Source organism: Cnephaeus nilssonii, assembly GCF_951640355.1.
Source record: "Cnephaeus nilssonii genome assembly, chromosome: 15".
NCBI classification, from domain to species: domain Eukaryota; kingdom Metazoa; phylum Chordata; class Mammalia; order Chiroptera; family Vespertilionidae; genus Cnephaeus; species Cnephaeus nilssonii.
In genome coordinates, this window is record NC_137086.1 from 23,353,128 (window position 1) to 23,379,403 (window position 26,276).

At 42.0% G+C, this 26,276-nt stretch overlaps 1 protein-coding gene across 1 annotated transcript in view; it reads left to right on the forward strand.

Annotated features, from left to right (window-relative positions):
- The window catches only part of CAMKMT (calmodulin-lysine N-methyltransferase), a 288,528-nt gene extending 263,053 nt beyond the window's left edge, over positions 1–25,475 (forward strand). The window contains exons 8-11 of the mRNA XM_079791819.1: positions 3,499–3,573; positions 9,704–9,767; positions 17,754–17,885; positions 24,872–25,475. Of these exons, the coding sequence (XP_079647945.1) occupies positions 3,499–3,573; positions 9,704–9,767; positions 17,754–17,885; positions 24,872–24,973 (373 nt within the window). The 3' untranslated portion in view covers positions 24,974–25,475. The remainder of the gene's footprint in view (positions 1–3,498; positions 3,574–9,703; positions 9,768–17,753; positions 17,886–24,871) is intronic.
- The last annotated feature ends 801 nt before the right edge of the window (positions 25,476–26,276 follow it).

A 26,276-nucleotide genomic window follows, 5' to 3' on the forward strand; every position in this document is an offset into this window, starting at 1 on the left:
TGAGGGACCCCTCCCCCCCAAAGTGCATGAATTTTGTGCACTGGGCCTCTAGTATTAAGTAATAGGCATCTTTGAGCCTTACTTTTTTTATAATCCTCTAATATTTCACCACTAAGTATGCATTAGCTTTTTTTTTGTATCAAAAAATATATATTTTTATCTTGTTAAGGAATTTTTTATTGACTCCTATTTTTTTAAATTATCATAAATATGGAACTTTGTCTTTTCAGCATGTATAGAGATGATCAAATTGTTTTTCTTATTTCACCTACAATAATGACAGTTCATGTTAACAGGTTTGCTAGTATTATAACATCTCTGCATATCTAGTCACTTAGTCATGGTACTTTAATTCTTCCTTTAACATGCTATTTTATTTTAATAATATATTATCTGGGATTTTTTGAATAACAACTTTATTGAGCCATAATTCACATACCATACAATTCACCCACTTAAAGTATGCAATTCAATGCCTTTTAACATATTCACAGTTATGCAACCATGACAGTCAGTTTTAGAATATTTTCATCACCCCAAAAGAAATCCCATACCCATTAGCAGACACTCCCCATTCCCTTCCACCCTTTCTTCTTCCCAGCACTAGACAACTACTAATCTTCTTCCTGTCTCTATGGATTTTCTTATTCCATAAATGGAATCATACAATATGTCATGTTTCATATCTGACTTCTTTCACTTAATATATAGTGTTTTGAGGTTCATCCATGTTTTAGCACCTATGAGGATGTCATTAATGCTTATGGTTGAATAATATTCCATTGCATAGATATACCATATCCATCACTTTATGGACATCTGGTTGTTTTCATTTTTAAAGTTCTTATGCGGCTTAAAACATGCTGCTGTGAATATTTGTGTACACATTTTTGTGATAAGTTTCATTTCTTTTGGGTGTAGATGGTCACATAAACTCTATGTTTATCCTTTTGAGAAACTCCAGACTGTTTTCCAAGGTGGCTGAGCCATTTTACATTCCCTCCAGTAGTGCATGATGCTAGCTGAGCTATTTGCATTGAGATTCACCAATAAAATTGGTCCACAATTTTACTGTGCAATCTTTATTAGGTTTTAATATCACTAGTATACTGGCTTCTTAAAAGAATTTGGAGGCTTGACATCTCCGCCGAGATGAGATACATCTGAGGACCCTACCCAGGACCCTGTCAGTTAAGGGGTTTTCTAGTCTGACTGGTGGAAACAGGTACTATCCTGGCCCTGAGTGAACACTGGTCCAGTCCCCTCCAGTTCTCTCAGATGGTTCTTTTCCTAACCTCAAGTAGTTTCCTCATGTACATTCACCAATCAGCACTCTGTAGACTACTCCAGGGGGACGCTCCACAGTTCTTCAGAATTTTCTCTCTGCAGCAATCTCCCATCTGGTACTCTATACTGTGAACTGGAATCGCCTTGGTTTCCTTAGACTTTCAGGGAGTCTACCTGCTTCTACCTTAGTTCTTCCCCCCTCAGGCACTAACCTGAAGCAATGGCAGGGCTCACTTCATTACCACCACCCCTCTCAAGGATCACTATCCTTTGTTGCTGATTTTCAGTATCTTGAAAACTATTGCTTATATGTTTGTGTAAGTTTGTGTGTGTTTTTGTGGTTTTTTTTTTGGGGGGGGGGTGTTTCAGGCAGTAGGATAAATGAGGTCTTTGTTACTCCATTTTTGCCCAAAGCAGAAATCTTCAGAAAGCATGTTAAGTGGCTTGAATATGTGGCTAAACTACACACTCCATTCAGAGAACAACTTACTATGGACCCTCTATTTCTTGAGTGCTCTCTGCGTGCCAGCACTATGCTAGGTACACTCATACAGAAATCATCGATAGGGCGTATTTATTGAACAGCTATTAGGTGTCAGGGACTGTTCTAGGCAATGAAGATACATCCTGGTACAAAACAGGTTTTTTAAAAAAAATATTTGTCCCTATGGTGCTTATGTTCTACCTGAGAAAGAGAGAATAAACAAAATTAATAATTCAGGTATATAGCACATTAAAGGGTAATAACCACTATAGAAAAATACAGAGTGGGTTAAGGGGGTTCAGGAGTACTGAAGTGGAAATTAATGATTGCAGTTTTAAGCAGAATGGAAGTCTTACTTGAGAAGGTAACACATTTGAGCAAAGACTTGAAGGAGGTGAGGGAATGAGCCATGGGTTGTATGGAAGAAGAGCATTTACACAAGGATGCAGCCTATTTAAAGACCCTAAGGCAGAAGCATGCCTGGTATATTCAAGTAATCATAGAGAGACCTCTGTTGCTAGAGCAAAGACCAAGGGGAAGAGTCATAGGAAATGAGGTCAGCATGGGAACTGGATTGAATAGGGTCTTATGGGTCATTGTCAAGACTGGCTTTTACTATGAGTGAAGAGAGGAGCCATTAGAAGATAGTAAGAAGACAAGGTTTGTGATTTGAAATATGTTTTGAAAGGGTAATTCTGGCTGCTCTCTTGAGCAGAAATTGTGGGGTGATAGGTGGAAGCAGGGAAACCAATTAGGAGACTGAATTAAATCAGATGAGAGATGATAATTCTTTCTAGGGTGAAGCAGTAGAAGGAGAGAAGGTGGATTTTGACATATTTCAAGGGTAGAATGAACTACATTTCCAGGCACATCCAACGTGGATACAACAGAAAAAAAGAGAGTTGAGGATATAGTCATAGTCAAAGTTTTTGGCCTAAACAACTGGAAAGATGGGATTAACAGATGAGAAGAATGTGCATGAAATGAATTTGGAGGGGAGATGAGGAGGAATTTAATACTGAAAATATGAAGTTTGAGATGTCTGCTAGATTTCCAAGTGGAATTATTAAAATAGGAAGTTGGATATATGAACTTGCAGTTCAGGGAACAGTTCCAGGCTGATAGGTCCAGTAACATGAAGACTGATAACTGACCCGAATTTAGCAATGTTGAGGGTGTTGGGGAGACTGTCAAGATGGGTGATTTTTTAACTGCGCCTGAAAACAGAACTACTGAGTGAAAGTCTTTTCCTCCATCTTGCCCGATTGCTCATTTCATTAGTAAGAAATGCAGCTGACATGCCAAGCACAATATATGCTGTTTCACATCCTTTATTTTTACAAATTTGTATTTCGGTCAGATGGGGAATACTTTGATTCTAATATGGACCTTACTGATGTTGAGTCTAGACTCATTCTAATGACTATGGTAAAGATAAGATATTTTTCCTAGTTTGTCTCCAAAAACATATAAAACCTAGCAAAAGTATTGTATTTAAATAGAGAATTCTTCCTCTTCTAGAATTGATGACTAAATAAAATACAGAACAGATCGTTATGTTCTAGTTTTTTATTATACCTTTTGAAATAGTTTGTCTATGCCTTTTAAATAATTTCAAGTGCCACGAAAAATAATGTTAATAGCTCAAAATCAAAAGTAAAAAAAAAAAAACAACAACCAAAAAACAACCCTAAGTATAATTTTTAAAAAATCTTTTTCTCCTCAAGCGTTTTACGATGGGATAATGAGACAGATGTCTCTCAACTGGAAGGACATTTTGACATGGTTATGTGTGCTGACTGGTAAGTACATAAAAATCATAAAACTCCTGTTAGGAAAAAAAAATAGCTTTGCTGGAGTAATTGGGCTGTGCTGCTTTGCTGTCAGCTAAGCAAAGTCAACAAATGAAGCACAAAGCCACCTTAACCTCAACAAATTAATATTCATCTCCATGTGACAGTTATAAGGTAGTCTCCTATCACACAGTAACTTCTACCACATTATTTCCCAAAGATTGATTTTGAGAAGCATTTCCATTTTCTGGAATTGCCTCTGTTTCATGCTTGACGTATCAGTAAATGGACGACTTAGGCAAATTGCAAATAATTATGGCTCGGAGAGGAATAGTCTGGAGAAAAAGGAGTTTATCAACACAAGCAGCTCAATTAGCTTACTTCTTAGGAGAGATCTGACTATTGATATAAGGGAATATATGTATGTGTGCACACATATATACGCTCCAGCAAATAAACATATCTATGGAATATCTTTAGGGAAATAGCTTTTCTTAAAATGTATGTTTGCTATCTAATATTTTTCAATGTATTCAATTATGATATTTAATTATACATAAAATAAGAATTATAAAATTACATTTTAATTGTTATGCAAATAATAATATTAAAATCTCTGTCAGATGCCTGCTTTTTAAAAATAATTTACATATTTTCTCTTCACTTTTAGCCCAGTCTACTTATTGTTAATGACAGTCTGATCCTAAGTTACAGGATAAATATGTATCAAACCTTAATAATTATTTCAACTAATCTTATGTGTTTTCTTCATGCGTGTTGAATAATAATTGTTTCAGCATATGGGAAATGTTAACAATTCACGATTATTTTCCCTGTTAAGAATAAGATCTTATTTGTATGTTTATCTTGAAGTTTTTATGACACTTAAGTTCAGGTTCTAAAGATCTATTATATTGATAAAGTCAATCATAAGACCCAGAGCCCAGAGAAGACTCCCTCTCAGAGAGTTGAATGAATAGGATGACATTTTCAGGAAGTTTTCATTATTATTATTATTATTACTACTACTACTACTACTATTATTTAATACAATTTTTAATGGGTAACTTTTCTATCCAGATTAATGAAATTAGATTTTCTTTCTTTTTTCTTCTGATAAGTACTTCTCAATAAAAAATTAATACTTTGTTTTATTTTTAGCTTGGGATTTTATAGTTTTCCATGCCCTTTTAGTCTCTTTGAACCCAATTTCAGAAAACCTGTTCCAAAGAAGGAAGAAACAGATTTCTGATTAATCATTGATAGTGTGTCTCAATATTACATCCCTCATCTAATCAAAAATAAGGAAATAAAATCTCACCATATGATTTGAGCATGTAATTTAGTAAATGCCTTTCCTCACCAAATACGAGAAAGATCCTCCGGGTTTCATTGCACAGATGAAGATAATGCTGGCAGGATTAGATCAGATTAAGCAGGAAAGTCAGATCAGAGAGCAGCGGAAGGAGGGACGGAGGGCAGCATCTTCTTGGAGGCTTAGACGGGGTCGCACATGGATGGGCTCTGATTATGTGGGGAAAGTCAGGTCTGGCCAAGAGATTTAGGTTACGTTTGTCCTTTGCACAAATATCAAAACAGCCCGTCCTTGTCATACCTTGTGTTGTGGACACTCATACCATGTCATCCTATTTGTACCAGAGAGACAAGCAGAGGAAGTAAGATATAAGCTCTTTTATGATTAATGTTTTCAGGTTAAAAATAGCCACACAACATGTTTGAAAAATAGTCTTTTTTTCCTAGCCAAACAGGATCACATACAACTGGTATACATAATGCATACTCACTTAACGCTTTCATTACAAATATATAACATAACACAGTGTACACACCACACACACACATCTAGTGGCTCTGTGAGAAATTATGAATTCAAATGAACTAAATAGACCAAGTTTCATTTTATAAATGGCTTTCCTATGCATGAATTCAGGGTTTTTTTCCCCTGGTGTTCTAAGTGCCAGAATGTCAGCCTGTTTATAATTTCCCATTAGGAAATGTGAAACATTAAGCTACTCTCACTGCGATGCTGATATTATTTCCAAAAGAAATGCTTTGGTAATGGTCTCTCTTCATATTCACAGGGATGGGTAAGCGGCTTAGAAACTTAGAAAGTACAGTGTTTGTCATATGCACGTTGTGCCTAGAGCAGTGAGGCTCAGGGCTCCATGAGCTCTTTATGTCCTGGGCTTGGCATTTCTCTATCAGAGTTTCTGCCTGGATGCTGCTTCTAGGGGCGGGCAGGCAGACCACGCAGCTTTTTTTTTTTTTTCCTCTTTCCTTTTTTTTTAGAATGTGACAGAGGGCGAAAAGAAAGCTCCCTTTAGACACTACCACCAAGATGAAACCTGAAATGCTCAGTGCCAAAAATAGGTACCACACATAAATAGATCACTTAAGTCTCACCCCATCCTTTAGTCATTGTCAGCCAATGAGATCTGGATTAGGCCACAGGAATATGAAGCAAGAGTCAGAGTTCGAATATTAGGTGCATGGATTAAATTCTTATTGAAGCATTTCCAGCAAGGATGGCATTGTCTGATTCCCTGAATAGCTAACCAGTGGTACTGCTTGATCCCATTTACATGAAAACAAGCTGTATTCACAAACCTATTCCCAACCCACATTGTGGCTCAAGTAAAAATGCACACGATTACAACAGGCGGTGATATGTTTATGTTCTTGAATCATTCATATATTCATATATTTACATTCAAACATTCACAAACCTGTAGGTACCGGTTTGGAAATAACTTATTTCCCAGAAGACACAGTCTCTTGGCTCACATCTAAATTATTAGCTCAACTAGATTATAAAATAAAAAGGAAAGCTGTGGAAGGTAGTCATTATTTTACCGTTCCGCATTTTTGACAATGAAATATAGTTTCATGGTTCAACAGTTCCTAAATAACTTGTAAAATGTCAACTTTGAAATAAACAGAAAGGAAAATAGAGGTACAGCCACACCTGCAAAAGGGAAGCTGTGGACAAACATCCAAACATTAGAATATTTAACCACAGGTGTAAAAAAAAAAAAAAAAACCCTGCCTATTACGTTCCTTGGTTAAGTTGTTTAATGTTGAATTTAATATGAGTTCCTTTGCATTGGAATGCAGTCCGGCCCAGTCCTTGCTGAGTTTAGAAAAGCGAGTGATTGTTACTATGAAGTCTGCCTCTCCAGACTCCTGTTCAACCCCAATAATCTAAGAGCCTGGAAGTCAGATTTTTTTTAATCCAATGAACGCTCTCATTCAGCGTTTGATGGCTTTCCAGTTTATTGTAGCTCTGCAGAAAGAAAAATGATTCTGCACCCTTGGACTCGCTAACTGCTCGGAGAGAGTCTGAAATGCCAGCCGGAGCCGGCCGCGTGGGGCTAGGTGTGTGGGAGTCAGCTCCACCTGTGCACGCCTGCAGCCAGACGTGGGAAAGAAACGGGGAAGGCACATCGCCTCCTTTGCTCTCAGCATTTTCACTATGGACACTGGAATGTTTCTACTTTCTATTCCTTTTTACTTTTAATGATTTTTTTTAAGTTTGGTTTTTGTGAAAAAAAATTTTTCAAAATAGGCTCTAGAATTTCTCTGTTTTCTTTCAGATGCTGTAAGCATGGATATTTCTAAATCACACCTTAAAGAATTTTACTCCTGAAAAGATCTTTAACCCAAACGTAGTGAGCCCTTTCCCCTCACACCTGAGGACACAGTCCCCAGGAGATATACAAAGTGCCAACGATCTTGCAACCTAAGGGGCAGAGCAAGTGGGATCAGCATAGGGCACGAGCGCCAGCTTCCATCAGTCAGTTGATAACCACTGACAGAGGCCGTTCTTCCGCTGAAAGTTCATCCGAAACAGTTAATGTAACTTAGCACATTTCACCTTGAAAATTACAAGAGGGCTTCCTTTTGTGAATAGTGACAGAGAAATGCCTCCTTTCCTCTGCACTAATTAATTTCCCTATGAGAGGATTGTAAATGCTCTGTGCGTTGCTCAAAACAGGCCGATTCTAAGGGAGGGGATGAAAATGGCCCGGCACCTTTCCTTTCTCATAAAATCTGTGGTTCAGATCAATGGAACAAAGCAAGTTTGATTCCACGAGTGAATTCTGTAGAGGTGTGTGTGTGTGTGTGTGCGCACACGCGTGCACATCTGTGTGTGTTTTAATGGCCAACCTAGGCTGACTGTCGATGCACTTTGATCAGTAACTGAAGGGGAGAGTTGAAACGGTATCTCCATCCCCATCACTGACCCGCTCAGCCTTTTTAAATAGATCCACTTAAGCTACTGCTGTTCTCTGAGCCCATTAGGACCATTTAAGGGGCGAATTTTCCAGAGATTATATATCACTCCTACTAAAGCACATTGAAATTGCTCATAGGACTATCCTGCAAAGCGTTATAAATTCTGCAGCAGAGCTAAGGAGACAGGTGAGCTTGCTTGGAATAAAGACCACTTAGAAAACTACAGGAATTACTTTTGGGAAATTTGATTTGGATGGAGTAGACGACATTACCTTTCGGATAACTGTATTTGGAATGTGTCCTATGTGTTAAGCTGCATTTTTCATTAAGTGGGGATGCTAATTAATATCTTTGTCACCATTACCAACATTAAGTAGAAATAGTACTTTATAAGGTTATGTTTTAAACTCAGCTTTTAAGATGCTGTTTTTTATTCTAATGATCTTACCAGCTCTTAGGATGCACAGGTATAAACTGAGCATGGTCTTTTGCTTAATGCTATGTACCCCAACCAGCCAGGTTTTCTATAGGCCTGAGTACCTGACAGAGATTTTCTCCCACAGTGATAGTCTTCTTAAAAAAACAAAACCAGAATGCTTAATTATTAAAACCTAAGATATCAGTACCTCACTAAAGTATAAGGTATATAGTCCTGAAGAGAAAGAGTTTTAAGACACTTAGATATAACTTGATTTCTTCCTTATCAATCCTTAATGGTTATTAGTCACTAATTAGCATGACTTAAAGGCAGATATTTCTTTATAAAAAGAAATATTTGCCAACTAATATGTATTATTAATTTGATTCCACCACAGCCACATAGGTGGGCCTTTATTAATAAAGACACAGAGGCCTCATGGGAAGTGACTTGTCAAGGTGACATAGCAGAGAGGTCAGAGCCATAGCTCTGTTAAACAGTGAACTGCACTCCACCCTTGCCTGCAGTGTAGCTCCTGCTGATGGCCGATACCCTCAGCTCCAAGAAGGATGAGGCAGGGCCCTGGAGTAGGCAGAACTTACTCATGCTATGTGAGGAGCAGGGAGGCGAAATCAGAGGGACCTACTCTGAATGACAGCATTGGGGATGGGAGAGGGCCCCCACTTAGGCTCCTCCTGGGGTGGCTGATGTACAAGGCTGCCCAGTGTCCTAGCCTGCGAGTCCCAGATAAGCAAACTCTGTCCCAAGCTTCCAAGATAAGGCCTGGTGAAGACAGGGTCAGACTGACCCAACCAAAGGGATGACAGAGCTACAGCAAATTCTCCAAAGACCAGAGGATAAAAAAGGAAGATGACAGTGAACTGGAAAAAAATCAGCATGGAGAGCAAGGGGGAGGAATCCTGAGTTGCCATGGTCTCTGTGACGCGTTGCCTAAACCTTATCTTTGTTTTCTGAACCATTTAGTCCTAGGTCCCTGGTTGAATCTAACCTCAGTGCTGTTCCTAGTCACTAAAAGCCATCAGCGCCTGAGATCGCTCTGGCGGTTTATTTTTGGAGGGTGGTCGCCCAGCACCCTCGGTGTGAGGAGGGCCCGGGTCTACAGAGACTAAGCTCCAATGGCAGGAAGTGCTGGGAGAGCTTCATCTCAGCCAGACGATTCCTCCGAACAGAGGCTTAGAAATCGTCCCGTTAACAATAACCTGTGGCCCAGTGTGTGTGAATCCGGGCCCATTGCAAGTTGATGACTTGGCTTCGCTTCGATTGCAATACCACTGACCACAATATCTTTTCTTCTCCCCCGGCAAGACATTTGAATAGAAAAATGCAACTTCTCTTTTTTAGCGTTGAGTAAACATGTGTAATTAGCCCTGTACTTATCCCCATTAGTATCATTAGACTTGAAAACCGAGTTTAATCTGGATTCTGCTCTCTTCTCAATGGCAGCCTGTTTCTGGACCAGTACAGAGCCAGCCTCGTCGATGCGATAAAGAGATTGCTCCAGCCCAGGGTAAGTAGTTCCTGTTTTCTCCCGAACACTGGTTCAGAATAATTAGTCTGCGCACAAAGATGGAGAGAGTAATGGAATGGCAGGATTAATGTCATGTGATACTTTAATACTTATTATGTCCAACTTCAATTGGGTCTTCTGATCTATCAGATTCTTTCCTAATCATAACCAGGAAACTTCTTACCCTTGGCCTTCAGATAAGGAACACAGTGGGTAGTAAAAGAAATGAAACTGCTTCAAAGATAGTGTGAGATTATTTTTATCAAAGAATTTCTTGAGTCTTTTCCTTTGATAGCAATATCTTCATATGAAAGTAGAAGTATGATATTGAAAGTTTTCTGTTGACTTCTGTCATTTTAAATCCCGTCAATGGTAACCTTTGTCATTGGGTATTTATTTATTGCAAAGGCATTTTTTTTTCTATTTCTGTTTATATTAAAGAAAAAGGACTTCAGATGAATCTGTATATTAAAAGTTCTTTGCTTTAAAAGGAAGCCATTATTTACATATTATAAACATTAGGTCACAATGAAGCCACGCATGGCATAAAAATTGTGCACATTTTTACATTTATATATCCATTTATGCCTGTGAGTAAATTACAGAGTTTGTATCCACTCTTATTTTGTTGGGCTGTTATACTAAGCTAGGAGGTCTTGCAGCCTAAACAGAGAGTTAATATACGTCTATTTAAAGTAAGAAAACGAGTTTAAAGCTCATGCATTAAAAAAAAATTTAAGTATGTAAGGCTCTCGCTGTACCATCGAGTTTAAAATAGCATAACAGTGTTAATGCAGTCAGTCTAAGGCAGGAACTCAAATTTATTTGAGAAAAGACTGCAGTGTGTGTGTGTGTGTGTGTGTGTGTGTGTGTGTGTGAAGTATTTTCTAGTTTTGTTTCTAAAGTCTTTTTAAAAGAGGGTTTGCTCCAATCTTCTGACCTCAGTGAGATTTACAGACTAATACCTTTCAATATTCCTTTTATATCTGTTTTCACATGGAAGGTTCCCAGAGCAATTTGATAATCATCCTTTGCCTCACACTGTTGCTTTTTATTTTGTTATCTCTGTATAGCTCAGAAACTTTAAATAGGCCTCTCAGAGGAGTAACCACAGCTTGGTAAGTGGTAATCAATTAAAGGAAATTGGCTTCTCAATTCCCTCTGTGAGGTGGGTAGTAGGTCTTGAGGCGAGGAAGGGGCGCGCCCACGCTGCTGATGGCGGCTGCCCTAGTTGGGTGAGCAGCCTGAGTTGAGGGTAGAAAAGGGAATTTGGGGCCTCTCCATCCCCCCTCTGAGCCTTAGGTGAGCCTTGTGAGCACTTGCAAGATCAGAATTTTCAGAGGCACTGAGACTCTTGGATGTAAAGGCCTCCATGGAAATGTATCATAGGCCACATATAAATGCAGTACTTTCAAGGACTCCTGGATCTCGCCCTGCACAAATAGGACTCCATTCCTCGCCAGCCCCCTTCAGGCCCGTTGGTGGCAAATACTCCATTTTGCAGCAGATCTGCATGATTTTCCCAGAATCTTTTGTAAATCCTCCTCATGATTCACAATAGAAAACTCCCCAACCTATGAATAGACCTAAATGAAGATTGGACTGGAATCCTAGCAGCCCCCCTGTTCCCTCTATTAAACCTTGAATCACACTCCCCCTGGCCTGAAGTATGGCTCCACACAGCAGCCCCCTTGAGCGAAGACAGCAGCCCGTCTACTGACGCTGTTACTCACCCTTAGCTCCTAAAAGGAGGAGGCAGGGCCCTAGAGTAGACATCCTCCTTACTATGTGAGGATCAGGGACCCTGGATCAGAGGAGCCTGCACCAAACAGCAGCATTAGAAATGGGTGGAGGGCCTGGCTTAGGCTCCTCGTTCACAAACTGCAAGGGCTCTAGATTAAGGGGTAAGGGGCCCACTGTAAGGGGGGAGTCTGAGTTGCGGATGGAACATGGGCATTCCAAAATTACCCCCCAGGAAACTCATCCCTATTGGGGGGTCTGGGGAGGCACAACACTTGCACTCCCTAGGCCTCCACCCAGGTGCACCCTGGAAGGGTCACATGGACTTGGCAGTGACCTGCAGCTCCATGTCCTGTGCCGTTGGGCTGGAAGGGTTCCCAGAGCTTGGGGGTAACCAGAGGAAAAGCTGAGCTGTTCTTCTCAGCTCTCCGCGCTGGCTGTTCTGCTCCCAGAGGACCACCCCCCGCTGAGTGTGTGTGTTGTGAAGTCACAGTCCAAGACTAAGATAATAGCAAAGGTTTTATTTCTCCTTAGAGCTGCTTTTAATGTTTTCTTGAGCCAAGACAACTCCTCCGTGGTGTTGTGGCCCAGAGATCTGAAAATGTCACAAGAGGCCCACAGAGAAACAACTTGGGGGCTACGCTGGTGGATCCTGAGTCCTTCATAATTCAAGGCTCAGCACATCCAACGGGAGATACAGGAAGTTCTCAGGGTGCCCAGCAAAAACTGCACTGGACCCAAATGCAGCAGATGACAGTGATGTGGGCGGGGAGACGTGGCACTAAAGGGTTTTAAAGGGCAATGCCATGATTCCCAGGTGTCTAGCTTTGTTTCAGAGGTGGAAGAGAATGGAAGTGCTTGGTACCCAGTAGGTGTGTCTGAATGTATGTGTGTGTGTGTGTGTGTGTGTGTGTGTGTGTGTGTGTGTGTGAAAGAGAGAGAGAGAGAGAGAGAGAGAGAGAGAGAGAGAGAGAGAGAGAGAGAGCTGGGTAGTGACCTGGCTCCAAACAGTAGGGGCTTAGAGCCAAGAATATTGAATTCCATTTTAGAATGGGTTAAAGGTACTTACAGAACTCACCTGTGGAGAGATCTAGTAGAGACTTGAAAATATGGGTGAATGCTGCAGTTATATACTTGTGAGTTTTGAGGTATAAGTGATAGTTGATGCTCTGGACTTCGGTTCAATGGCCTAGGAATAGGAATAAAAAGTGGGCAGAGCTTTGGGGACCACTGACAATTAAGGAGCAAGTGGAAGAAGAGAAGTCAGGGAAGGGGACTGAGAGAGATACAGGGGAAGAAGCAGGAGGAAGCAGGGAAAGGCAGCATCTCAGAAACCTGGTAAAGAAAAGGCTAGAAAATAAACATAAGCTTAGACATGTAATCGGTACTTAATAGTTAGTTGCCTGGAATTGAAAGAGGAATAAAAGCCTTTCGTTGGCATAGCATATTCCATTTAAAATAAATCCTAAGCACACTTATTTTTCCAGAAGTACACACCCTTTAGTATGTGAGTATAGATTTGTCTAGTGATACAGCAACAACTGCACTTACAATGTAAACAGTATTGCCTTGTTTAGTGGGACTACTCCTCTCTCCTCTCAAGGGATAAGTGAATCTCTCAAATTTCTGCTCATCAGTCGAAATTTTACATTCAATTCAGTGTTCATTCTTAGTTTAAAATGATTCCGTGACTGTGAATGCTTAGAAACTTGTGCTTTGGTAAATTGAAAATAATTTTTCTAAAGCGATGGGCTAATTTGAAATCTGTTTGTTTGTTTTTTTCTTGTTTTGATTTTTGCAGCCTAAATTGTAAGGCGTATTCCTCTGATTGGACCCGACAAAGGGTTCGGCTCTACTGAGATGGGTGTGTGTCCTAAAACCAATCTCTGTGGGGTGGATGCAGACACTCAGTAGGGCTCAGTGGATGCTTACTGAAGCATTCCGAATGGATGATGTACTGTTGTCCCTACTAAGTACGAATCTACATCTCAAAAATGTCTGTATTTAATTAAATGAAAAGGAAGCATTTTAAAACTCATAACTGAGTAATTAGAGATTTAAAGTCCTGCTTGCTCTTTCTCTTTCTCGAGGGTCCAGTATTGTGCCCTCTCATGTCCCGCCATAGTTGCTGACTCTACAAATGCTTCTTGGAGGAAATCTTTTCTAAAGAATAAGCAATAGAACATGGCCTTCAAATTCCCAAAGACTCGTATTTCTCAGATGATTCAACATTGGCATTTGGTTTATTCTCTCAACAAATATTGGTTAAGTATCTACTATCTGCTAGGTCCTGCGAAAATGTGGTGAATAAACATTAGAAGATTCCGTTGGCATGGAGTGTACATTCCAGCCAGAGGAGGCGGGCAGTAACAAACAAGGATATAATGTGTGTCAGAGGTGATGAGTGCCAAGAACAAAGATAGAGCAGGGAGAGGGGGTGAATAATGATGGAGCGGGGGGGCTGCTGTTCTAGATTGGATGGTTAGAGAAGGACAGGTAAACTGAGGCCTAAAGGAGGAAAGAGATGTCTAGGCAGAGAGTGCAGCCATAGGCTTCGTTGCAGTCCCCCTAACAGCTCACCCCAATCAACAAGGGGGTGCACTGTGGAGAGCATGTGCTTTGTAAATACAGCATCAACCCAACCAAGAACCCCAGAGCCCTGTAAACATTATGATAAACTAGAGGCCTGATGCACGAAACTCGTGCATGGGGGGCATGGGGGTGGGTGTTGTCCCTCAGCCCAGCCTGCACCCTCTCCAATCTGGGACCCCTTGAGGGATGTCCAACCACCCAATCTGCCAGTGGGATTGGGCCTAAATGGGTGGTTGGACATCCCTCTCACAATCCAGGACTGCTGGCTCCAAACCACTCACCTGCCTCTGCCTGATTGCCCCTAACCACTTCTGCCTGCCAGCCTGATCACCCCCTAACCACTCCCCTGCCAACCTGATCGATGCCTAACTGCTCTCCGGCCAGCCCGATTGCCCCTAACTGCCCTCCCCTGCTGGCCTGGTCACCCCCAATTGCCCTCCCCTGCTGGCTCGGTCACCCCGAACTGCCCTCCCCTGCAAGCCTGCCCCCCCCAACTGTCCTCCACTGCAAGCCTGCCCCCCTAACTGTCCTCCGCTGCAGGCCTGGTCCCCCCCAACTGCCCTCCCCTGAGGGCCTGGGTCCCCGCCCCAACTGTCCTCCCCTGCAGGCCTGGGTCCCCCCCAACTGCCCTCCCTTGCTGGCCTGGTCACCCCCAACTGCCCTCCTCTGCTGGCCTGGTCACTCCTAACTGCCCACAACTGCCCTCCCCTGCAGGCCATCTTGTGTCTAGGAGTGACAGTCAATTTGCATATTACTCTTTTATTAGATAGGATAGCTTAGATCAGTGATTTTCAACCCATGTGCCACGGAATTTTTTAAATATGCAGTACCACCCTGGCTGGTTTGAATAGAGCATCAGCCTGTGGACTGAAGGGTCCCAGGCTTGATTCCGGTCAGGGGCACATGCCCAGGTTGTGTGATCAATCCCCGGTGTGAGGTGTGCAGGAGGCAACCAATCATCATTGATGTTTCTATCTCATCATTGATGTTTCTATCTCTCTCTCCCTCTCCCTTCCTCTCTGAAATCAATAAAAGTATATATTTTTAAAAAATGCAGTACCTGACTATTTAGTCAGGGGCACTGGCCTCTTTTCCCTTAGATTGTCAAATGTTAAAAATGACAACAGCCAACAAAACAATAGCCTTCTGGTGTGAATGCCTTGTTTTGAACCATAAATATGTAGGTCATATAATAGAGTTGCATCTTATTGGTCACAACACATAATAAGGTTGTGTCTGATTGGTTAATTCTTAGTACCAGAAATCCTTTATACAAGTACTAGTATAGGCACCTGATTTTAAAAAGTGGAGCAAAAAGGGTAGATAATTACTATTATTATTATTTTTTTTGTAAATCAATCAAAATTAGACCTATATTTTTGTAAGATCGGCAAAAAATTAAATCTATTTTTTGGTGTGGCACAGAATTTTAGTAATTAGTTTTTGTGTGCCATGAGATGAAAAAGATTGAAAATCGCTGGCTTAGGTAATAGCTGTTAAAAGTCAACTCTTCCATTCTAATTGTAAGACAATTTTTGCAAGTGAATTTAAAATAAAAATAAAAACTTCCATTATTCAAAAATCCAGAATGGCAACCAGCTCTTAGAAATGACTAAAATGACCTACTAGTATTTACTTTTTTTTTTTTAAATAGAGACTTCTGCTCTCCTGCTGAGACCATGTATTATATCTACTTTCACATCCAAATGCATTTCTAGTGCTAAGTTTGAAAACCACCTGAAAATAGCAATTAATATGAGAAAAGCTGACAGAACCTTAAGTGTATTGGCATGATTGGTGCTGCTATAATTATGTGCCTGAGTGTGTGCATGTCTATGTAAACACAGTATGAAAACATACTTGCTGTCCGGGACAGTGTATCGGGGTATTTCTTGCAGGTAAATGAGGGAAAGAGAATGACAAGGAGAGAGAATTGATGGAATTTTTATAGCACTATTCGGTGCTGTAGATGTTTCTAGTCTTACATCTGTTTAACCTTGTTTTTCAAACTGTTTCCATATTCATCACCTCATCTGATTCTCACAACTTGCTGGGGGTGGGGGACAGACTTTGTTCTTCCCACTTGCTGGATGAGAAAACTCAGTGGGTCAGCTAGGATGACTTGAGTTTCTCATCTGCCAAATGAGATTGGACTAACATCTCCAAGGTCCTCAGGCTCAACAGCTCTGAGATTAGTTTTCTGATTTTCCTGAGGTGACACAGCTCTTTAGTGGTGGAGACCCGCTTTACATCCACAAACCCTTTCTGCCACACAGTTCTTCCTTGTATTCTTCAACACCTTCATTGCATGTGTAATCGTCTGTGAAACGCAATGTCTCCCATACACCGTTGTTGAGGGGATTGAAGGGGAGGTTGAAGCACCTAGCACAGTGGTTGCTATTGTTATTATTGCCTTCACTAGTACTGATGGGGCGGCATTGCAGTGTACAGGAGAGAGAAGTGGCATTGGAGTCAGATACGTTTCCATTCATTTACCAGTTGTGTCATCCTGGCCAATTAGTCAACCTTTCTGAGCAGCCTGTAAAACGGAGCTGCTAATCCTTACGTTTTGGTGGTTTGACGATTTAAGGGAGACAATGAATAGAGAGCCCCTCTCCCAGTGTCTGACACGTACTGCGTGCTCAGTAAATAGCTGGCAGGTGGGGATGATAAACCTTTCATAAGAAAGTAGGATATATTTATGATTCCCTCAAAACCTGAAGTGGCATTTCATCAAGGTGAAGTGTAACCTTGAAATTAACAGAAGCATACAGCCATCTTTTAACCAAATAAAAAAAGAAGAAGATCCTGAAGCTTAGCCATTCTGTGCACATCTGAGAGGGGGAGGGAAAATCCACAGGCACCCAGTGGTGAGCACATGACCAGCATGGAGTTTCATGTCCGGTGGGTTTCTGAAATCCGGTGGGTGTTGTATACAGGTCCTCCCGGGCTCCCCATTGCAACAGTCTCATAAGGTTGTGCATTTTATTTAGAAAAGCCTGTTTGTCCTCTTTATGCCACTTTCTTTGAAAAGCAATCATTGAGTACAGCGAGGAGCTGCTTTGCTATAATGAAGGCCATTTTGAAGGATTCAATGAAGTTGGAAACCAAGATCCTTGTAGCTGGCAGCGTGGTCCCAGAAAAGGCCGGTGGCGGGACTGAAACGTGAAAATTCTCCACTGGGGATTGTGGTTCCTTGTCTCTGCGGAGGATTTCTTGGTACTGAGATTTCAGGGCACAATAAACTCACATTTACAGGCGTCTGTAGCCACATGCCCTGGAGCTGTGTTGCGGGTGTGTTGGCAGCTGCCAGCAAGTCGCAAGGTGGGTGGCACTGCCCTGGACCAGTTCCTTGAGAATCTAGTGCTTTTGTTTAAACCGCTAGACCCCAAAGAGGTGCATGTTGTACAGAATACCAACTTGGAGTCACATTTTGTTTATGACATGTGTTATTTGAAAAGCCACTGGCCATCTGACTATGATATATATTGTTTTCTTGTTTGATGCATATCTGTCTGTGGACTTGTGTGGACGTCTCCAGAACAATTGAGTTTTCCACCTGAGATCAGTATGTTAAATGCTTTGACCAATGTCTGCGATGTTTGGTTGCCTGCCAGTTTTAAAATGTGTAAATTTCCTTTTTTAATGTTCCAGGGGAAAGCAGTGGTATTTGCCCCACGCCGAGGGACTACTTTAAACCAGTTTTGCAATCTAGCTGAAAAAGCTGGCTTCTCTATCCAAAGACATGAAAATTATGATGAACACATTTCAAACTTCCACTCCAAGGTTAGTTTTCTGCTTGTGTTAGATAACACTTTAATCCGCATTGCATTTTGAAGAGATCATGGTCTTTTTGGCAGGTAACCTAAATATTTGATTAAAGTACTTCTTAGGTGTGCTGCCTCTGAACAGCTCTGTGTATCTGATTATTTTGTGTGGTAAAGCCATCTTTTATCTTTGCATGTCTAGAAGGATTTTACAGAAACCATTCTTGTTTACTCCTTTCTCTGAAACAAAGTTATCTTTTCATTTATAATAGGCTAATTTATAGGATGCCTGGAGGTGGCATAGAATGAATGATAAACAAGCATTTATATTTTAATGAAAAAGCTTCAGCTTTTAAGTAGGTTAAATGCTTAGCTGCACTGAAATAAATAGAAGGTGACCGTCTAATTATATCATGTTGGACTGTAAATCTTTATCTCTGCTTGCTTTATGGCTGGGTCAGTTGGCAGTTTGAGACTGTTAAATCTCCTACAGAATTTCACAGTTGTGGGGTTAGATGTCAGAGCGAGGCGCTACAAGATTTAGGTCAAAAGCACTTATCTGAGAGTGATTTCTAAGCTTGCTTACATAAAGCAATGTTATCAGCCTTTTTATTATTTATGGGCATACAGCAATATAGGACACCAAGAGGCAAGTGTTCTGAAAACTTTAGGTCTCTCACGTTTGCTAATACATGTCACTGTCACTAGCATAACATGTATTGCGTATGTAATTTTGTGCCTTACAGAAATCTCCCTTCTCTGAACTAGTCTGACCTTAGCAAGAGACTTTGACTGGTCATAATTTTGCAAGTTGCGACTGCAGAAAAATAAAGGCCTGACCTTAATTTTCTCCTGTAAAAATACCAATAGCACTCTACATTCCCCAGGACTATGGTTTAGTGCAGAAGTTACTGACTTTTGGAAAATTATATACAAAGTGGACCTGATCTGCCCAGCAAAAGAAAGGAAATCCTCACTTTCCGGGAATGGGTTCGCCTCTTTGAGTCTCTAAGGGCTCCCGTCAGCCCCTGGAATAGAAATGATGCTTTGTGGACTGGAGGGGTTAAACCACTTCCTCTCACTGTTGGAATCGGGCCCTTTGCTTACAATCAGAAAATGAAAGCAGAATGGCATGGTACTCAGATCTTACCTGCCTCTCCAGAACAAGTTTTCCTCTTTCAACCCCTCCCCAAAACACAGAGAAGGGCCCTCGAGGCTTTACCTGGCCTTCCTCTACCCAAAGCAATACCATCTGCCTTCTATCCGGGATTGGGTGACGGCTGCCTCAATGTCATTGTCATTCACTTTCCCCCCAGAACAACAGATGCTTTTAGATCCTCGGCCACAGCTCAGGAGAGCAAAGGCTGGGGTTTCTGCACCAGCAGAGAAGTCAGGGTCGGGCCTGATACCTTCCCTCCCCTCTACCCTCTTCACCTCCCTGCAAGACCCGGAGTGTGTTGGAACACGGGAGGTATTTGGGTCCTGGGTGGCCACCTTTCCTTTGTCTAGAACTTTAGATTGTCAGCAGCTAGTAGACAGCAACGTCCTCTTTTTCCAGCCTTGTACACTATCCTGCAAAGCATCGTTCCCTAAATCCCTAAGCATGCCTCTGACCTTTACATGGGTATATTTATGTCTATACCCACAGTTAGCACTCCATAAATAATCATGGGCCCAGTGGTCCCACAAAAGTAAAATTTCATAAGTAGGTGGCCTTATTTTTATCTCTTCATAATTGCTTAAAAGTTACATTCCCGCCCTAACCGGTTTGGCTCAGTGGCTAGAGCGTCAGCCTGCGTCAAGGGTCCCAGGTTCGATTCCAGTCAAGGGCGTGTACCTTGGTTGCAGGCACATACCCAGTGGGGAGTGTGCAGGAGGCAGCTGATGGATGTTTCTAACTCTCTATCCCTCTCCCTTCCTCTCTGTAAAAAATCAATAAAATATATATTTTAAAAAAAAGTTATATTCCCCAACTTGGGGACACTGGGCTAAGAAACAGTCCCCCTCCCCTCTTTTGCTTGTGGTGAGCAGTGAAAGTTGCATTTTGTTCTCAGGAAGTAGCATCCTAAGGGGATATTCTGAGGAGTTGGGGCGTCCTAGGTAAATGCTGCAGACGTGGCGCCCACGATGTTGATTTTTGATAATGAGCTCAATTGCCGCTGGATTGGCGGTGAGCTTCTAGCAGGAGCATGCCTCGTCCCTCGGCGCCAGAGCTAGGGTGCTGCGCTCTCCTGCCCCAGCCGCGTGTGCCCTGCGCTGACCCAACCCCAGCTCGCACGCGGAGGTCTCCTTGGCCAGGGGAGGGTGCCCGGACGGGATCTCTCCCCGGAGGCCAAGCAGGGGGGCAGTGGGGAGCGTCCCGGCCCCTCGCCGAGCCCGGGTGCCCTTCCCCCAGCCGAGGGGGCGGCTCCAAAGCCAGCACCCCTGTGCCCTCGGGTCCCTGCCCGCCTCCCACCCGCCTGCCGCGGGCTCGGGGACGCGCAGGGGCCGGCGGCCGCCGGGAACCTCCTCCCTGGCCGCTTTTGTTTGCCGCGTGCTAATAGCCGGGGCTTAAAAGTTTTCCATCTTGAGCGGCAATCAGCTTTCTTCCTCCCCATCTCCGGCCAAACCCCCACGGTCCCAGGGCCGAGCTCGCTCCCAAATGGAGGAGCGGCGTTTTCCTGCGGGCCGCGTGTTATCCTCTTAGCCCTACTGTGCTGGAATAGAGCGTAACCAGCTGGAGGACTGTAAGACGCCTGATAATGCCGCTCTTTTCCGCTGTCCCGTCTTAATCTTGTTACACAAATGGTTGTGAAGAGATTCATGAATTTTAATTTTGCCCTCTGCATTAGTGCCTCACGTCACTCATACACAGCTGCCTTCTCTGCCGAGGTTTTCACCCCTCCTCTTACAACAGGGGGAAAAATTAGTTACAATCTTGGCAGTAGTGCAAGGTACAAAAAAAAAAAAAATCTACAGATTTAGGCAACCACCCATGAAGCTGATTACCAGTCAGTGATCAGGAGGAACAGCTTTGCCTCTTAAACTTTTCACCTCTCATTGTTAACTGTGAAATTTTATTTCCGTTCAAAAGCAAGCCTGTAATCAAAACGGTGCCATTCTGCACTTTTCTGCCAGTGTTTTTGCTAAATGGTGCCCACACCATGCAGCCAGCATGCTCGGGGACCAGGCAGCTAAAGGTGTGGTGTGTTGTGTGTGTGTGTGTGTGTGTGTGTGTGTGTTTTAAATACTGCCTTTCTGTTCGTCCAGGCAATGGAAAGAAAAATAAAACACCTCCCTCCCCGTCCCCAACCTCTGGGTCTCCCCCAGGCTGGGAATGAAATGCACTGCCCAGTGGTGTGGCTGGGAACCTTTAAGGATGTGAAGATAGCAGATTGTTTAGCAAGGTAGAGACCTGGCTCTGAGATTGCAGCTGGCTTGAAATTAGTTGATAAAACTACTCTCATTCATGCAAATATTCTTTGAAATATAATTTTACACGCCATAGGTATTTTTTTTGTTCTCTCTCAACTTTCACAAAACCACCCGTGTGCTTATTTTCTGTATTTCTGTACTTAGCCATGAAAATAGGCTCGGCTCGGCGGTGAAGTCAGTACATTGTGTGAAAAGCACGGCCATATTGCACTTCTGCCTTTCTATTCAAAATGCCACATCACAAGTGGCTGGTGCTTATAATCTGTGTGGCGGGCTGTTGATAATTGTGGATACTGTAAAGGGTAAACAGTCTGAACTCCTCTCCTGCTGCTGCTGTTCCCGCCACGGCGAGGCTGAGCGTGTGGCATCCAATTATGAAGTAAAGTATAATGTGACTAATAGCAGCTATATAACTTGCTTCAGTCTTCAAAGACCCTGTTTTAACCTATGAAATTGAAAAATTGTTTTATTCATAATTTCCCTTTTGTTCATTTTTTTTCCCCCAAGGGGCTTTTGTATTTCTTAACATTATAATTATTCGTTGGGCAAAGAAGTACAGCCTGGGAAAATGGAATTATTCTTAAACCACGTAACATTCCCCCGTCGAAGCAAATAGTGCCCAACAGCTTTGTGTGTGTTCAAGTGCCCGCACTGGGTTCAGAAATGGTCTGGGGTTGGGGGGTAGGACTGTCCGCTCTTCCCCACCTTGGGGAGGGCTCACCTTCAACACAGGGCGGGCCCCTGGTCCCTCCCCCAAGGAAGCCCCGGCTTTGGCCTCCAGAGGTCAGCATAGAATCCAAGCTAAAAGTGATTTCTAACCGATATTTACAGAAGATTTATTTATCCCACATATTACCTCAGGGAATTTGTGAAGAGCTCATCTGAGTCTGTATGTTAGTGCATTGTGAGTGAGTAGGTCAGCTGACTCACGCTGAGTAATCACCTTTGCCTCATCCCCAGTCCCTGAGGAAGAATTTAGCTAGCGGGGGCCCCTCCGCCCGGTGAAATATTTCAGCGTGGTCCTTCTATCACCACGGCAACATGCATCAAAGGTATTTACAGTTGGTAGGTCCCTATTAGTGGGTGTGGTTTGGGAAGTTTGGGAAGCCATTTCCTGTGTGTTTGTTGTTGTTTTTAATTAAAGAGTGATATTGAGGGATGTGTGTTTAAGAATAACACTGTCATCATTTCGGTGGCAGCCGAAATCCACGAGGCTCTTTCTAAATAGATAATTACTCATCTGTAAATAGAACAAACTCGGTGTAAGAAAACAGAATGAAGTCACGTGAGTGATTGTTCCACCAGCAGATCGTAGGGAAATGGATGAGGAAGTAAAGACTAGGTGCCTTTACTCTCCCAGTAGAAAAGGAAGAGCAGGCTCCTGGCTCCTGTCCTGAATAGCGAGGGCGTGCCACAGTTTGGGAATATGATAGAGAAGGAATATGCGCTTTGAAAAGATTCAAGTTATGCCCCAGATTTACTAATCCAGGGACGTGTCATGTTGGAGCCATTCATTTAGCTTCAAGGAGGAGGGGGAGGTTTGTCTGATTTGAAATAATAAAGGACTTGGTTCCATGTAGAGTGAAAAAAGGTATTTATTTCTGATTCTTATAAATTAAAAAATGAATTAAAATTTGGCTCAAAAATATTGATTTTGCCTTTATAAATAGTAATTTATTATTTGCTAGAAAACATACTAGGTGTGCCAGTTAATAATGCGGATTTTGTAATCAAAGAAAACACGATAATCTCAAGAGGAACATCAAAAGTGCTTTATTCAAAGTAATGTCCATCGCTAGCTACACATTTCCCCCATCTTTCAGCTAATTTGTGGATACCGTCCCAATAGAACTTTCCTTGTTTTGAGGCAAACCATTCAGAGACCCAATTTTCCACTTCTTCGTACGTTTTGAAGTGCTGCTCAGAAAGTGCGTGTGCAATCGATCGGAACAAGTGGTAATCTGAAGGAGCAAGGTCTGGTGAATACGGCGGGTGGGTTCATACTTCCCAGGCAAGAACTTTCAACGTGTCTTTAACTGGTTTTGAAGTGTGTGATGGTGCATCATCATGAAGCAAAATTACTTTGCCGTGTCTTCTGGAACATTCTGGTGGTTTTACGATCAAAGCATGGTTCAAATTGATTATTTGTTGTCGGTAGCGATCAGTATTAATGGTTTCACCTGGTTTTAGAAGCTCATAATACCACACCTTCCTGATCCCACCAAACGCAGAGCATTGTCTTCTTTCCAAAGCGATTTGGCCTTGCAGTCCATGTTGATGGTTGACCTGGATCAACCCATGATTCTGTGCGTTTGGGATTCTCAGAATAAATCCACTTTTCATCGCCAGTCACAATTGGATGCAAAAAAGTCTTTCTTTCGTGACATTGAAGCAACATTTTACTGATGACTTCTCGGTTTTCCATTTGTCTTCCGTTCAGTTGATTTGGCACCCATTTTCCTTCCTTTAAAACCTTTCCCATTGCTTGTAAGTGATTGGAAATAGTTTGCTGAGCAACGTTTAATCTTTCTGCAAGTTGTTTTTGAGTTTGACACGCATCTTCATCCAATAATGCTTGTAATTGTTGGTCTTCAAACTTTTTCGGTTGACCTGGACGTTCTTTGTCTTTCACATCGAAATCATCACTTGTAAAGCGTTTAAACCAACGTTCACAAGTATCTTGAGATGGAGCATGTTCACCATAAGCTTTCCGAAGTATATGATAACTTTCAGCAGCACTTTCCTTCAAAATAAAGTAATGAATTAAAACTTCCCACAAATGCTTTCTTTGGCACGAAATTCAACATTTTTAAGCGTAAAAATATCTATGATGTTAACACCTTCAGAAAATTTGACATATGAAGTTTTGAAGCTTGTTGTCAATACAACAAAACAGAATACATATCAAATAGCATATCTATCAACATATGTTGAAAAAAATCCGCATTGTTAACCGCTATATCTAGTATAAATGTGACTGCCAGAATTCTTCTAGCCAATGAGGAAAAGTGGACTTCAGATTGGAGAATGCTGATGGGATTTGCACATCTGCCCTGGGAGGGCCCTCGGAAGTCCACCTGAGCGCTATCAAAGCTTGCTGCTCTGATTGTTGGAATATGTTTTTCCCGCCAGAGAAAAGAATTGTTGAGTTACTTATCATTAATATTAAAACCCCTAGGAAGGACCTGGAGAGTCTTTGAAATGTCCTGGGCCCCACCAGCATTTCCCTGGTGCCCAGGTGTTGCCACGGTCTCCAAACAGGGATCTGAGAGGCCTGCCCATTGGATTCCCGGTTGCTGGTCGGGGACAGAGAGGGACAAGAGCAGAAACTTCTATGCCAAATGGCTGGCCAGGTCTGCCTTCACTGAAGTGCCTCAGAGTTCCTGAGGGCCACAAATGCAGGGTGACTATTTATGAAAAACACCCATCTTGATGCGTAGTGTTGACATGTCAATGCCACTGAGTTGCTTTTTTTTTTCTCCCAGACAATATATTTAGGTAAGAAGTCTTCATTATACTCAACATTTAAATCGACTGGTAAAAATTCCTAATCTGAGTGTCCTTACCTTTTTTTTTTTTAATTGTTTTCAGTTGAAAAAGGAAAACCAGGATATATATGAAGAAAACCTTCATTACCCACTTCTGCTTATTTTAACCAAAAATGGAGAGAAGACTAAGCTGCTCAAAAGATGAAGAAAACATCAAGTACACAAGGAATATTTTCCCAAACCAGAAATTGTAATGTGTGTAATATGCAGCAAGCCATTGGCTTCCTGTCCAGCCCCCAAGACATGCCCCCCGCCCCCGCCACCTTGGCGACAGTCCACGTATGATTATGAAGCCCACCTGTCCTCACCCACATTATTCCCCAGCCATCCTGGTCCTCTCTTTTCAGTCTGCTTGTTGCTCTTCCTGCACTAAACCTTTGTTTGTCTTTAAATACCGATAAACAGCCTGTCTGCTATTTAAATTGGACTTGTAAGCACCCTAAATATTTTTGCCTCTGATTGAGACAGAATTTCCTTTGGTGATTGCCACCCCCATTTTAAAAAAATACCTTGGTCTTTGTTCCATTTGGTGGCAGTAGTTTTTAATGTGTAAAACCGCAAACATGACAATTCTATCCTGGTTAATAAAAATAAAGCATTATCTTTCTGATCTCCCTCAAATTAATTTGTGTTAAAGCTGCCATCTCTTTTCCTATCTCCCTTGCTCATTCTTTTTCCCCTTTTAAACAGGACGGTTTTTTCCCTATAGATGTATAAGAAATGACTCCATCAGCCCAAAGCCTTATAAACTGACCGTTTGTCCTCTGGACACAATAGCGTGGCCAGCCCTCTGCTCCTCCTCTCCAATTATGTGTGATTAGTCTCAATGTGTTATGTCAAGGAGGAGGAGTGTGCTGAGTGCTTATTATCTGTTTAGGTACAAGAAGAGCACATTTAGGCTCTGACTATGAATGAAAAGTGAGCCTTTATCAGGGCTCACATCTAACTGCTGCTGTTCTCCAGGCCTCTTTCAAAATAGGTCCTTTCCAGAGAAATTTTGAATAAATGGTTGATAACCTAAACTGCAACCATGGGAGTTTTAAGAACTCAATCACACAGTTATCTTATTTAAAGTAAGTATATATTGTTATATGCTATGATTCAAGTGTATAGTAAACATTTAATAGGTGCTACCCGGGATTAAGAGAGAATGCCTTTTCTGCAGGGAACCCAAGCATATTCCTGCCTTGTGCATCCACGAGATGCTCTAATGCCTTTTGTGGAAATTCAGATGTTTATCTGTGAGGAATCATCTGCTCCCACTTTAGTAGTCATGTCATTCGTAGGTTACATCCTCCTATGTTTATAAGCATGTAGTTAGTGTGATGCAATTAAAGGGAGACTGAGTTGGGGGGGGGACCTTTTGCATGTTAAACAAACTTAGCTGTCATAAAAACAGCGACTCTCAAATGTCTTCTCTGCTCCCTTCTGTCATCAAACAAATTTTT